Source organism: Octodon degus, unplaced genomic scaffold (assembly GCF_000260255.1).
Source record: "Octodon degus isolate 3935 unplaced genomic scaffold, OctDeg1.0 scaffold00103, whole genome shotgun sequence".
NCBI classification, from domain to species: Eukaryota; Metazoa; Chordata; class Mammalia; order Rodentia; family Octodontidae; genus Octodon; species Octodon degus.
Window position 1 is genome coordinate 830,845 of NW_004524679.1, and position 14,573 is coordinate 845,417.

Genomic DNA, 14,573 nt, shown 5'->3' on the forward strand with positions numbered 1-14,573 from the left:
TTCAAGTTCTAAAATAAAACAATGTTCAACCCAAGCAAGATTGATGGACCCTGCAAAACTATCTTTCAAAAAAGATGGAGAGATAAGATACTTCCATAAAGAAGAACATCTGAAGAAGTTTATGATCACCAAACCAGCACTATAAAATGTTTGAGGGACATTATACAAAGAGTTAACAAGGAATACAGGAGACAATTTCTACAACTAAGTGATAATGACAATATAGCATATCAAAACTTATGAGATACATTAAAAGCAGTCCTATTAAGGAAATTTATGGCAGTGAATCCCCATTTGAAGAAAACAGAGCAAGAACAAATACAAAATTTTATCATAAACTTCAGACTTTTAGGAAAAAGAGAGCAGGCTAAGCCAAAAGTTTGTATTGGGGAGAAAATTGTAAAGATCAGAACAGATATTTATGCATTGGAAACTAGAAAGTAATACACAGAATCAGTGATTTGAAAAGTTGGTTCTTTGAAAGATTACATAAGGTCCACAAAACTTTATCAAAAAAGTAGACAAAAAAGACTAAAATCCATGCAATTGATGGAATTCAAAGGGAGGCAATATACCCGAAATCACTCTTGGAGGCAAGTATTACCCTGATACCCAAACCAGAGAAAGACCCAATGAAAAAACTGAACTACAGGACAATCTCCCTAATGAACATAGAGGAAAAAACCCTCAATGAGATTCTTGAAAGCAGAATGCAGGAAATCTCTAAGATTGTGAAACATCATTAAGTAGGATTCATCCCAGAGTTCCATGGATGGCTCAAAATATCAAATCAATAAATGTCATACACCACATTAACAGAGCCAAGGACAAAAATCATATGATCAGGGCTGGTGAGATGGCTCAGTGGTCTAAAGCACCTACTTAGAATAAGCTTAGCAAAGCACAGAGACCGTGGTTCAATCCCCCAGCACCATATGCCAGCCAGACCTGCCCCCTGGTGAGCTGAGCTGGCCACACACACACAAATAAATAAATAAAATTTAAAAAAAAACAAAAATCATATGATCATCTCAATAGGTGCAACAAAAGCATTTGAAAAAGTTCTACACCAATTCATGATAAAAAGCCCTACAAAAATTGCAATAGCATATATGAGAAATTCTTCACTTTTACTGAACATAGTCCTGGAAACCTTAGCCAAAGCAGTTAGACAAGAGAAATAAATACAAGGAATAAGAACAGGAAAGGAAGAAGTTAAATTATCATTATTTGCAGATGACATCATAATTTACATTAGAAGACTTTAAAAGCTCAACTAAAACTGCCAGATTTAATAAACAAATTAGTAGTAAAGCTAGAGATGACATCAACACTCAAATATCAATAGCCTTCCTATATACAAATAAACTCACTGAGAAATTATGGAAACAACACCTTTTACAATAGTATCTAAAAGTTAAGTGCTTAGTAATCAATCTAATGAATGATGTAGAACACCTCTACATTGAAAACTATAATGTTCTGAAAAAGGATACTGAGGATATCAGAAAATGGAAAGTTATTCCTTGCTCCTGAGTAGGAAAAACCAATACAGTGAAAATGGACATGCTTCCAAAAATATTATATAAATTTAGCAAAATTCCAATAGAATATTTCATAGAATTAGAGAAACTAATCATAAAATTCATTCAGAGCCAGAAGATATCTAAAATAGTAAAGGCAGCAAAACAAATACTAGAGACATCATAATCCCAGACATGAAATTATACTGTGAAGTTATGGTGATGAAAGCAGTGTGGTACTGGCAAAAACAGACCTAAAGAGGGGCTGGTGAGATGGCTCAGTGGTCTAAAGCACCTACTCAGAACAAGCTTAGCAAAGCACAGGGACTGCGGTTCAATCCCCCAGCACCACATGCCAGCCAGTCCCGCCCCCTGGTGGGCTGAGCTGGCCACACACACACACACACACACACACACACACATAAATAAATAAAATTAAAAAAAAAAAACTAAAATAACAGACCTAAAGATCAGTAGAAGAGACTGGAAGATGCAGCAACTACTGCAGATATCCTCAGTTACATTTTATTTGACAAAGGTGCTAAACATATTCACTAGAGGAAAGATATTCTGTTTAATAAATAATGTTGGAAAAACTGGCTTTGAAAATGTCAGAGATTCAAATTGTACTCATATCCTTCACTATACACTAAGCTAATTTGAACTGGATCTAAGATCTAAATATTAAAATAAGCATTAAATATGCTGGAAAGTAGAATAGCTATAAAGACATTGGTGTAGGCCTAGACTGTTAATAAAATGCTGTTCACACAGGAACTATCATAAAGAACCAACAACTTGGATCTTAGCGTATTTAAAAGCTTTTGTAGAGCAAGAGAAACTGCTGAAAGAGGGAAGAGACAAAACACAGAGTGGAAAAAAGTTTACCAGCTGTTCCTCAGTCAAAAGACTACTACTGAAAATATATGAAGAATGAAAAATAATTAGACCTCTCAAATTTAAAGATCCAACCCAAAAATGGGCATCTGAGATGAATAAACAATTCTCAGATGAAGATAAATAAATAGCAAATAAATATATGAAAACAATATTCAACATCATTGGTCATTTGAGAGAAGCAAATTACTGCAACTGTGAGATACCATCTCACCCCTGCAATGTCTGTCATCAAGAAAGCAACCAAACACATATGCTGACTGTACTCTCTGGATGAAGGAATTCTCCACTGTTGGTGAGAGTACAAACTCCTGCAACTGCTGTGGAAATCAGTGTATAGAATTATTAAAATCTATGACTAGAGATCTGATTTGACTGCTGGGTCAAATTTTCCTTCTGTGTATCTTCCCAGAAGAATTTAAAACACTGTACCATGGTGATGTATGTGTTTTCATGTTAATAGCAACATAATTTGTAATGGGTAAATCCTGGAAGTAACTTAAATGGCCATTGACCAAGGAATGGATTAAAAAGATGTGGTCTTTTTATAGTACAGAATACTGCACAGCCATAAAGAAGGATAAACTGGAGACTTTTATAGATAAATGGATGCAAATTGAGAGCACATCTAAGAGTGAAATAAACCAGATGCACATGTATAAACATCATATTTACTTTCTAGTGTAAGAACCAAAAGAGTAAGATCCAATCTGTGAAATAGATATTATAAAATGGGAAGATATTTGAAATGGAAAGAAAAATTGGGTTGGGGAAATGGAGAAAAGAATATGTATCGATATATATATAGATATATGTAAAAATAGCTACATTATTGACTTCTCTTAGTTCATTGAAAACAAAGGTTCGTACTAATATTGTTTAGATGATTAACTACTGACATCTTTTACTCTGAGTAACTAATTTAAAGATAGCTGTGTACAATATGTTAACTTTTGTTGCCCTTCTATTATTTAGTTTTGAAGTTTTATTTTGTTCCCTTTCAAACAAGAAAGATAAGAAATTTTAATCATAAAATAAACAAAAAAGAAAAAATGGAAAGATTAAAGAGAGAGAAAAAACAGTAAACCAAACAAACAAACAGAAAACTGGACAATAAAAGCAAAACCAATCCAAGAAACAGAAAAATAAAACAGCAACCTTTTTCCAGTATCTACAGTTGTGTCATAGGTCCACATCAGATCCCAAAAATGTGTTGTACACTATAGCCATTTGTAGTGGAATTTGTGCTTGGGTATGGGGCAGTTCTTGGCCTCTGATAGCGGGGGTTGGGACTGGTCTTCTGCTGCTGAAGCTCTCTGAGGCCTCTGATAAAAGGTGGTGGTTTTACCTTTCCACTTTATTTGGCATGTCTGTGTGCTGAAGTACAGTGCTAGTTCCCCTAACTTACCAGCTACTGGCTGGTATGCTTGCAGCTGCTTTGGAGATTTCCCCTACACTTGTCTTACTTTCCTGTCATGTGAGCTCCCACTACTTGGGCAGTGGCTGGGTTGCTGTTCCTGCCTGGGCCACTTAGTTGCTATAAGCAAGAAATAATGCTAGTGGGACATAGAGGAAACGATAACATACAAAGAAAGCAGGCCTAAGAGGGAAGTTCATAGCAGTGAAATGCCACTTTAGAAAAACAGAAGCAGGGCTGGAGAGATGGCTCAGTGGTCTAAAGCACCTACTTGGAACAAGCTTGGCAAAGTACAGGGACCACGGTTCGATCCCCCAGCACCACATGCCAGCCAGCTGCGCCCCCTGGTGGGCTGAGCTGGCCACACACACACACACACACACACACACACACACAATAAATGTTAAAAAAAATAAATAAATAAATGAAAAAGAAAAACAGAAGCAGCACAGAATATAACCTAATGATGGAAGGTCCTAAAATGATGTTAAGGTTCTAGAAAAACAAGAACAATCCAAACCCAAAGCTATGCAGGAAGGAAATTATAAAGAGCAGGGCACAAATTAGTCAAATTGAAACTTAAAAAGTTCAAAGAAACAATGAATCAAAAGTTGGTTTTATGCAAAATTAAACAAAATAAGTAAACACTTAGCTAAACTTTCTGAAGTAAGGAAAGAAAAGGCTCAAATTCAGGGATTAGAAATGCAAATGGTAAAATCACAAGTGTTGTATTTAAATGAAGATTACTGGAAACAAGTTTGAGAACCTGTGCTCTAATAAAATGAAAATTGAGAGAAAATGGATTAATTCTTAGATACATATGAACTACTCAATCTTAACCAGGAAGACACAAAAATCCTGAATAAACAAATATCAGTCCATGAAACTGAAGAAGTAATATAAAAGCTGTCATTAAGGAAAGTCTGTACTAACAGAATCAATGCTGAATTTTACAAGAACTTTAGAGAATAACTAATACTAGTACTTCTCACACTCTTTAACAAAATTGAAAGGGAACCAATATTTCCAAAGTTATTCCTGGAAGGAAACATTATCTTGTGGTTAAAGTCAGAATAGGAAGCAGCAAAAGAGGAGAACTACAGACCAATCTCTTTAATGAACACATATGCTAACATTCTTAAGATATTTGCAAACAAAATGTAGCAAATCATCAAAAAGGTCATACACCATGACCATGAAGTATGTATTTTAGGGATACAGGGATGGTTCAACATATGCAAATCATTAAATGTAATATGTTATATAAAGGGAAGAAAAGACAAAAATCACAGCATAATCTCACTAGATGCAGAACAAAGCATTTGACAATATGTAACATCCATTCATGCATTTGACAATATGTACTATCCATTCATGATAAAAAACACTGAATAAAATAAGAATAAAAGGGTCATATCTCAACTTGATATAAACCAACTATGACAATCTGATAAAAACAGATACTATACTTGATCTTAGCCAAAAGGTGAAGAAGAGATCAACTATGACAATTCAGTGGGTGATAGTATCCTAAATGAAGAGAAGCTGAAAGTTTTCCCTCTAAAATCAGGAACAAGACAAGGATATCTGTATCACACCTTCTGTTTAATATAGTTCTTGAAACATTAGCTAGAGCATTATGACAAGAGAAATGAAAGAAAGGGTTGTACATAGGGATTGGAGAAGTTTAATTATCATTATCTGGTGATAACATGATCCTCTGTTTAGAAGATCCCTAAACTCCCACCAAAAGAGCCCTAGAACTAATAGAGCATATTTAGCACTATAGCAGGATAAAACGTCAAATGGCAAAAATCAAAAGTGTTCCTGTACACCAATAACAAACTCACCAAGAGAGAAATTAGTGGAACAGTATCCTTCACAATAGCATTAAGAAAAACAAAATACTTAGGAATTAATCTAACCAAGAAAGTGAAAAATCTCTGTAATGAAAATTATAGAAATGTAAAACAAAGTAGACTATAGAGGATTTCAGAAAATGGCAAGATATACTCTGCTCCTGGATAGGCAGAACCCCATATCAAAAAGTCCATACTGGGCCGGGGATACAGCTCAGTAGAATAAGTGCCTGCTTGGCAAGTGCAGGGTCCTGAATTCAATCCCCAGTATGGGGGGAAAAAGGCCATACTTCTAAAAATGTTATATAGATTTAATGCAATTCCAATGAAAATATGAATAACATTCCTTACAGAACTGGTGAAAACATTTCTAAAATTCATTTGGAACCAGAATAGACCTAGAATAACAAAAATAATTCTGGGCAACAAGGGTTAGCCAGGAGGCCCAATAATCCTGCACTTCAAGTTATACTATAAAACTACAGTGATAAAAACAGGATGTTATCAGCAACAATCCTACTCATGAATCAATGGAACAAACGAGAGGATATAGGAACAACTCCAGGCACACTCAGCTATTTATTATTATTATTAATTAATTAATTTTTTTGCAGAACCTGGGATTGAACTCAGGCCCTTGCATTTGCCAGGGAAGTGCTTATTCTACTGAGCCATCTCCCTGGCAGCTCAGCTATTTTATTTTTGAAAAACGTTTCTAAATCCCTTTTCTGAAGAACAGATACCTTCTATAACTAACCTTGCTGGGAAAATTAGTATCAACATGCCAAATGTAGAATTTAGAATCAGATCTTTCTCTGTACACTAAATTAAAACCAAAATGGACTGAAGATCTAAAAATTAGGACAGGGGCTGGGGAAATGGCTCAGTAGAATGAGTGCTTCCCTGGCAAGCTCACGGGTCTGAGTTCAATCCCCGGTTCTGAAAAAAAAAAAAAAAAAAGACATATACACTTGATCTGCTTGAAGTCAAAATAGGTAAGTTTCTAAAAATGTACTTAGTACAGGATCTACAGGGTCTCACTACACAGGTTGGACTCATGATCCTCCTGTTTTCAGACTCCCAAGAGCTGAGATTAGAGGTATGCACCACCATGCCCAGCCTTAGTCGCTGTCTCAGCACGCACCGGGGATTGAACCCCAGTCTCTGCATCTGACTAAGCAGATGATTTAATGCACTGAGCTTTCTGATCAGCCCTAGGTAAAAAATTTTAAGACATATGTAGGGAAAGAATTTTTAACAAAATCCCAGTTACTCAAGATACAATGTCAAGAATGAACAAATGGTTTCACATCAAATATAAAGCCTTCTGCACAACAAAGGAAACTACTAACAGAGTGAAAAGAAAAATGTACAGAATGCAAAAAAATTTTCAGCTACTCCTCAAAGGATTAATACTTAGAACATATAAAGAACTCATAAACATCACATCCCAAAATTTAAATACCCAATTAAAAATGGGCACCTATACTGAATAGACACTTCTTAGATGAAGAATTGCAGATGTCTAATAAATGCAGGAAAGAATATTCACCATTTGAACAAATCCCTCTATTCATTGAATTAAGAGAATAGAGAGATTTGTTTAAATAGTGTTTGTAAATAGGATATCATGTCTGTATCTTATACAACAAATAACCACTAGGAAGACAGCATTTTTTTTTTCTTGCAGAACCAGGGATTGAACTCAGGCCATTGCGCTTGCCAGGCAAGTGCTTATTCTACTGAGCTATCTCCCCAACCCCTAGGAAGACAGTATGCAATATGTTAATTATTAAAACTGTCCTACTAATTTGATTTGAAACTCTCTCATTGCTATTTGTTTCTCAATAAAATTAATACCAAAAGAATATTCAACATCTCTGGTCATTTGAAAAATATAAATTAAAACAACACTGAAATTCCATCCCAATCCAGAGCACCCAGCCTGGGGTGGGTAGCCTGAATGCAATCTCAGGGAGATTTGTTCTCTGTAGTCACTGTTGCTATTACTCCTCCCTTTTGCTCTTGCTGTATTGCTGCCTTCGGCCATCATGAACTGCTGCCTTCTACCATGTGCCAGTCTGCCTTGGAGCCAGCTGAGTATGGATTGAAACCTCCAGTAACTGTGAGCTAAAGAAACCTTTCCTTCCTTCATTTTGGGTGTCAGATATTTGCCTCAGCAATGAGAGAAGAGTAACTGAGACTATAAGTTCTTGTAAACTAAATAAATGAATCTGTTGGTAGAAAAGTAAAAGAGGGATGTAAGGGGAGGGAGTCAATATGTATTATGTACTAATTCACTACGTTAAATATCTATACGTGATATACTGTAAACTTGTCTTAATAAAAGTAAAGAAAGAAAAAACAAGCTAACAGAAAACTTAAAAAAAAAAGTCACACATTCTAGCGGCCACAAAAATTAACATAGCATTTTTATATGATCAGAACTCTGAACCCAATATATCCAAGATACCCACCAGAGAGAGTTCTAAAGATCCTACTGTTTATGTAAATCACCTTATAGCAACTGGCTAAAATAGACTGAACACTCCTAAGCATATTAGTGTTATTTCATCTACACTAGCTCCACTGTATCCTTCTGATGACTCTTAGGGAAATCCATAGGAAGTGTTTCAGCATGCAGTATTTGTACTTGTGTGTGACTTCTATATTTACATGCTGATGTGTTGTGTTATGCTCATCTCTGATCTACCAGATTAGGCAGAAATTTAAAATTATTGAACCACAAATCATTCGTTAAATTATGCTTAACACTTTTCTCAGCAGTTACTATTCTGCTGATGTAGAAAAAAATTAAACTGTGAATTGTTTCAAAATGAAACAAAATTTAATAATTATTAACTTTAATATCAAGTGAAGTTGATATATAATATTTTGTAAATATTTCTTTTAACATTTCTTAATTGTAATGATTCTTTTCATATTGTAGGCTGGAAAACATTTTTACTCTTCAAAAATTTAAACTTAGGAATGCTTTCCGCTTGTGGCAATGGTTGATTAGCTGACCTGGAATAATTCCCTTATCAAAGACAATTTAAAATATTCAAAGGCAATTTACAAAATCTTCTTCAAGTTATCAACGACCTAAATAGGAAAGTTTAGGAATTGTCAGGTCAAAAACAGGGGCTATATTGAAATTTCAAAGAACTCTGATGATTTGTAGCTGCTTCTACCCAGGGGATATGAAATAGTTCTGTGGAGTAAGAATATACAGCTTCTTTTGGCAGGGATATGAAGACTGTCAACCCTGAGATGAATGTGAGAACATAAGAGATTTTCACTTGAGAAGAGAAAATGATGTCCTGAAGAAACAATGATCAGGGCTGACCAGACAGTTCAGTGGACTAAAGCGCCTGCTTCAGCAGAGCGTGGTAGCCAGGGTTTGGTCTCCAGAGTGCCCTGCCAGCTCCGCCCCTGGGGTGCACTGAGTTGGTGATTGAGACTGGGCATGGTGGTGCATGCCTGTAATCCCTGAAAACAGGAGAATGACTATGAGTCTGATCTATGCAGTGAGACCCTGTACACCCTGAAGACCCCTAAATTTATAAAAAAAAAAAAGAAGCAAGGATCAGTTAAGACAATGAGTTGAAACGAGAATTTAGAAGGTTGAAAAGAAAAAAAAGTTTTCTCACCGCAAAAGGAACTCTAAGTGAGTTTAAGAATGATGGAGAGCAAAACCTCAGGTAGCTGGGCACGATGGTACGTGCCTGTAATCTCCACACTGGAGTGTGAAGCAGGAAGAGCACCTCAGTTCAAGGCCAGCTCAAACTACAAAGTGAAACACTGTCTCAAAACAAAAGCAAAACCCCAATCCAACACAAAACAAAACCCAGAGATAGGAGATGATGTCTTCTAGTTCTTTTTCTATGCTTTGTGTATGACTTATGTTTGGTAGTGGTTATTTGGATTCTGTACAGTGCCATTCCTGAGAGAGACTCAGTTCTACCATCTCCATATTCTGTCTGTTCACCTCCATCCATGCCATACATACCACCCTGAATGCTGTATGTCCAGCTTGCTGAAATTATTTTATATCTTTTGGCTCGATAACTGATCCAACAATCCAAGACAGAGAACCACAATGTGAATGTTGGAGAATATTGTACTTATGTGGGCACCATGAGCAGCATGGGTATCTATTCTATTGCAGGGGAAACAGGGCACAGAAACACCCCTTTGTACATCTGCAATTTGCAGAAAGTTAGAATCTAACATCAGGAATATGAAGCAGAAAATATGAAGGACAAAACTAGCTTCAGACTACTTTTTTTTTTTTTTTTGCACTGGGGATCAAACTCAGGGACTTGTACTTTCAAGGCAGGCAATTAGGTCACTGAGTTGTCTCCCCAGCCCCGACTATTCTTAACAATAGTGGTGATAAAACCTCAACTAAAATCACAACAAGCCAATTCTTTTGATTAGGATAAAATCAACAAATGCTTTAATGAAGTCAGCATTCTTTTTCCATTCTAGACAAAGATAATAGTGAGCTCAAAGTATAGCATTTTACGAATATGTTAGAATATCTACTTAGTTTGCCAGCAATCACACATGAGAAAGTATACTCCTAAGAAATTAAAGGAGTGGGCATACAGCATGCATTTATTTTGTAATTTTAAAGTGTATTAATGTTAGCTAATAGATTTTTTTTTACAGAAAATAGCTACAGTACTATTTAAAAACACTTTGATCTACCTCACTTGATTCAGGCCTTAGCCTTTCCAATTAAAAAATATAAGCCAAAGTTTCCAGAGGATTACTTTGTGAAAAGTAAAATGAATAAACTATTATATCTTTTCCAGGAATGGTTGAACGTAGGAAGAAATAATCATAATAGTACCTGTACAGACATTTCTTGTTCAATGCCTGAATTCAGTTCCTTCGACTGGATTGTTAAATTTATTTGTCATTAAGTGAGGAATTCTATATAGTATGTACATTGCAATATTGAAGAAGACTACCAGAAGAAATCACTGTCCTATATAAACAAGGTATACTGTATAAAAATTGAGCCTCTTTAAGAACATGTACAGAAATGTAAAAAAAAAAAAAAAACAGGTTGTAAATCTGAGTGGCAGGTTGTAAGTGTGAACAGCCTACCACAGTCCTAAGTCCAAACAATTGTTAAATAGGTGAGTCATCAAACAAAGAATACCTGTTATGTTAGTGCCTAGAATAAAAATATTGATAAAGTTTCTTCCCTCAGAATGTACCATACGTCCTATCATTAAGGACCAGCAGACTTTATTTAGAAATCAATTTATTGGGGGCATTTCACATGTACATTTAAAAGAACTAAAATCAGAAATTATCCTCTTATTCCTCAAAGGTCCTGAACAAGCCCAATTGACTGCTGATTCTGTCACTTAATTCTCTGGTGATCATTAATTTCATCTGGTAGATGTATAGACTAAATAGAAGGGTTTTCTTTCTTTCTGTTTATTTTCATCACTTTGAAAGAGACTACATATCCAAAGAGAGGACAAGTGGACGACTGAAGGGAAGTAGGTTGTGTTATGGTAATTATGCTCTTTTTGCCAAATCAAAGCCAGAAGGAAAATATTCCTATTAAACAGACTGGGAAACACAATAACAATAGCCCTAGAGTTGGGAGGAATGAGGGTAGCTAGATCGCTCTGACTTGCCTTTTTGTACAAACTTTGAGATGTGTCTAGCACAAGTTGAACTGAACAGGTGAAGAGGGCAGGAAGAGACATGAGGACATAGGAGTAGATGAAGGAAGGAACAAAAAGAGCAAAGGCATGAAAGTGGGAATAAGTTTGGTGATTATAGTGAGGGTTTTACAATGACTAGGTTGAGAATCTAAGCAATGGGTAATGAATAATGTAATATCAGATCATATGTCTCCTTAAGAACATAATTTAGGTTCAATTTGCTAGTGAATGGAGAACTTTCACAAGTATTTCAGTCCATATTGCCTTACACAGGCAGTGTTTTAAGACAAAATGTAGCTAACAGTTTGTTAGTGGTCTTTGGAGAAGTTGGAACCTGAGGTTAACTCCTGACTCTGGAGTTTGCAAGCTACCATATATGACTGAGGAAATTATTTTTCTATGTTTCTGTTTGTTTTCTGCAAAATATAGTATAGTACTACCTATCTATCAAGATTGTTGTGTGGACTACATATAAAGAGATTAATTAAGAGTCAGTATAAAAGTAATTTGGAAGAGACAGAATCTGTGTGCTGGGACTTTTAGGAAGTTGTAGCAATATTTGAACCTCTGCAAAAGTGGTAGGTAAACTACTAGAGAGGAGAGGGAACACAATTTACAAAAGAAAAAAGGAGGATAGGTGACCAATTTTGTTTCTCGTTTCATTTTTCAACTTGCAAATATTTCTATTCATTTGAGATCATCTGGGAGCTTGAAACTACAATTTAAATTATATAGTCCCTCCCTTATACATTACTAATTGTTTGTTGTTTTCCTAAGCTACAAATAACTGCCTGCTCTCTGTATATCATTCCAACAAGTGCAATGTATGCTCCAAACTCTTTCCTCACTCAGAAAAAAATGCAATTTTCAAATTTTGTTTGCTATTTTCTTCTCCATTCTTGAGTTTGACAATCACACCTCCTCCAAAGTGCGCTCAGAAAAAAAGATCTCCAATTTTAACAAAAAGAAAAACTCAAAAAGAAATCTGAATCTGTCTTTTCCAGCTTTAGTGCAACCTGAAACTTCTCCTGAACCTTGGCCCAGTATTTCAGTTCACAGTTCCTGCAACCAGCTAACATCATAAAAATCATTACATTATAGAAGTCTTACAAAGTTCAAGGCTGTGAGTACTTGGTGTTTTTCTTAGTAGTATCTGGATTTAGCAAAGAACTTGCTGTTTCAAGGAAAAAAAATATCTTTTGATTTGCTACACTTTTGAGTAAATTACAGAAAAAATTTTTTCCTGTACAAAAAAGATCCTTTTTCATTGTAATCTAATTCAATTTAGTGTTTGCTTTTTCTTTACTTTTTTCTTTTTCCTCCCCCCTCTTCTAGAGAAAGGAATCGTTAAAAGGAATTGTTTCAACAGATCTCGCGGTGCTATTCGAGATTCTCTAGTTTAAAAAAAAGGAAGAAATGATGCAAATGAGCCTTGCCTTCCGGGGTTTGGGGTTGGACTGCAGTTTTCTGAGCCGGTTGGAAGCAGCTAAGGGTGAGGCGGGGCTCCGGAGCATTCTCTTTCTTCCCTCCCCCACTCGCCTAATCTCTGTTGGGCTCCTAGCTTCTTCCCAGCCTCGTTGCAGCTGCTTTGCAGCCGTTTTCAGCATCCAAACAACCGCAAGCCACTGTTCCCAGGATGGTGATCCGCGTGTATATTGCATCTTCTTCTGGCTCTACGGCGGTAAGGAGAGTGGGCAGTCCACCTTTGTTATTTTTCTTACCTACAGGTCTCTTTGGCTCCAGAACCGTTAAATTGCTGTTCATCTGGCAGTTGTCCTTTGGAAGACGTATGCATCCCCCACCCTACTCCCTTCTTCTCTTTCTTCTTTTGTTGTAATGGCTTTATTTTTCCAGGGAGTCTTAGCTGTGTTTGCCTGTTTGTCTAATTACGTCGGGAACACATTTCTCCTATGAAAGAGAAATAAAGCTACAAAGTTTTGGGAAATGGGAGCTGGTGTTATTGGTTCTTTAGAACCGGTTAGGGGAAGAAGTCAAATAAAATCACACACTGATGAGTTTCAAGAATGAGACATTTTGCAAATATGCTCTAAGTAATGATACAAATGGAAGGAATGACTTTTTGTAAAGGATAGGAGTACACATGCTATTACCGATGGAAATTGAATGGAGGCCTAACTACTGAGGTTCTGGGATTATTCTAAAAAGTGAGACTCCTGTAATAATAGATTTATTGTGAGTGTACATAGCAAAAGCGTGTTTAACTTCAGTGTGAAAGCTTGCTAGAATTATATAAAATGGAAGAGGAACTTGAGAACAATGATACAATTTTTAAAACTTTTTTTGAGACATTATTTCCCCATGCTGTTTCTCATTTTAAATTTTTCTTTCAAAAGGTTTTATATCTGACATTTCTTAACTGCTTTAAATATGTTGGAAGGTGGAAAGGAACTAACAAATGACTTTCTGAAAAGACAAACTGAGTTACTGCTTCTTCAAAAGAGAATTTTCTTCTGGATCCATTTGCTAATTGTTAACTGAGTATAACATTTTTTTCAGCAGCTATGAGGAGGAGAGGATAAACTGTGAAAGCTAAGTATATGTGCTTCAAAGGAAAATGTCTCTGTTCTGCACAACACAAAAGAAAAGCAGTAGCAGATGTTTGGGGTTCAAGATGGAAGATATAGGAGACCCTCCCTCTCCCTCTCCTTGAGTTTTAGAGCAGCAGTGATTCTGGGTTCTTTTTTTTTTCCTTTTTAAAATATTTGTATCTAAGGGGGTTTGGAAAGGAACCCAAAGTTTTTTTGGAATTGCAAGAACTTTCCACCTTGAGTTTTTGTCTTCTCTAGCCACTATGTGTGGCATGTTTAGAAAGTTTTGAGACAATCAAAAACCTTGGAATAAGTTTTATTTGTAAAAAAGAAAACTTTAAATTTTCTCTGGAACACATTTTTTTCCTGTATTTTAGGGAAGGATCATAAAGGGTGTTCAGGGTCTCACTACTAGATTGGACTCGTAGTGATCCACCTGTTTACAGCCTCCCAAGAGCTGGGATCCCAGGTGCACACCACCATTCCTAGTCTCAATTGCTGTCTCAGCATACCCCCAGGGGTGGGGCGTGCGTGACAGGCCTGGGAATCGAACCCCTGGCCCCTGTGTCTGCCTAAGCAGGTGCTTTAAATCCGCTGAGCTATTTGGCCAGCCCTTGGAACACTACATTATA

At 36.2% G+C, this 14,573-nt stretch overlaps 1 protein-coding gene and 1 pseudogene across 1 annotated transcript in view; one reads left to right on the forward strand and one right to left on the reverse strand.

The window, feature by feature from the left end:
- Nucleotides 1-5,223: 5,223 nt before the first annotated feature.
- LOC111818825 lies at nucleotides 5,224-5,336 on the reverse strand (annotated as a pseudogene).
- A 7,692-nt stretch (nucleotides 5,337-13,028) lies between these two features.
- Nucleotides 13,029-14,573, forward strand: part of Sh3bgrl (SH3 domain binding glutamate rich protein like) — a 90,438-nt gene continuing 88,893 nt past the window's right edge. The window contains exon 1 of the mRNA XM_004638826.2: nucleotides 13,029-13,073. Within this exon, the coding sequence (XP_004638883.2) occupies nucleotides 13,029-13,073 (45 nt within the window). The remainder of the gene's footprint in view (nucleotides 13,074-14,573) is intronic.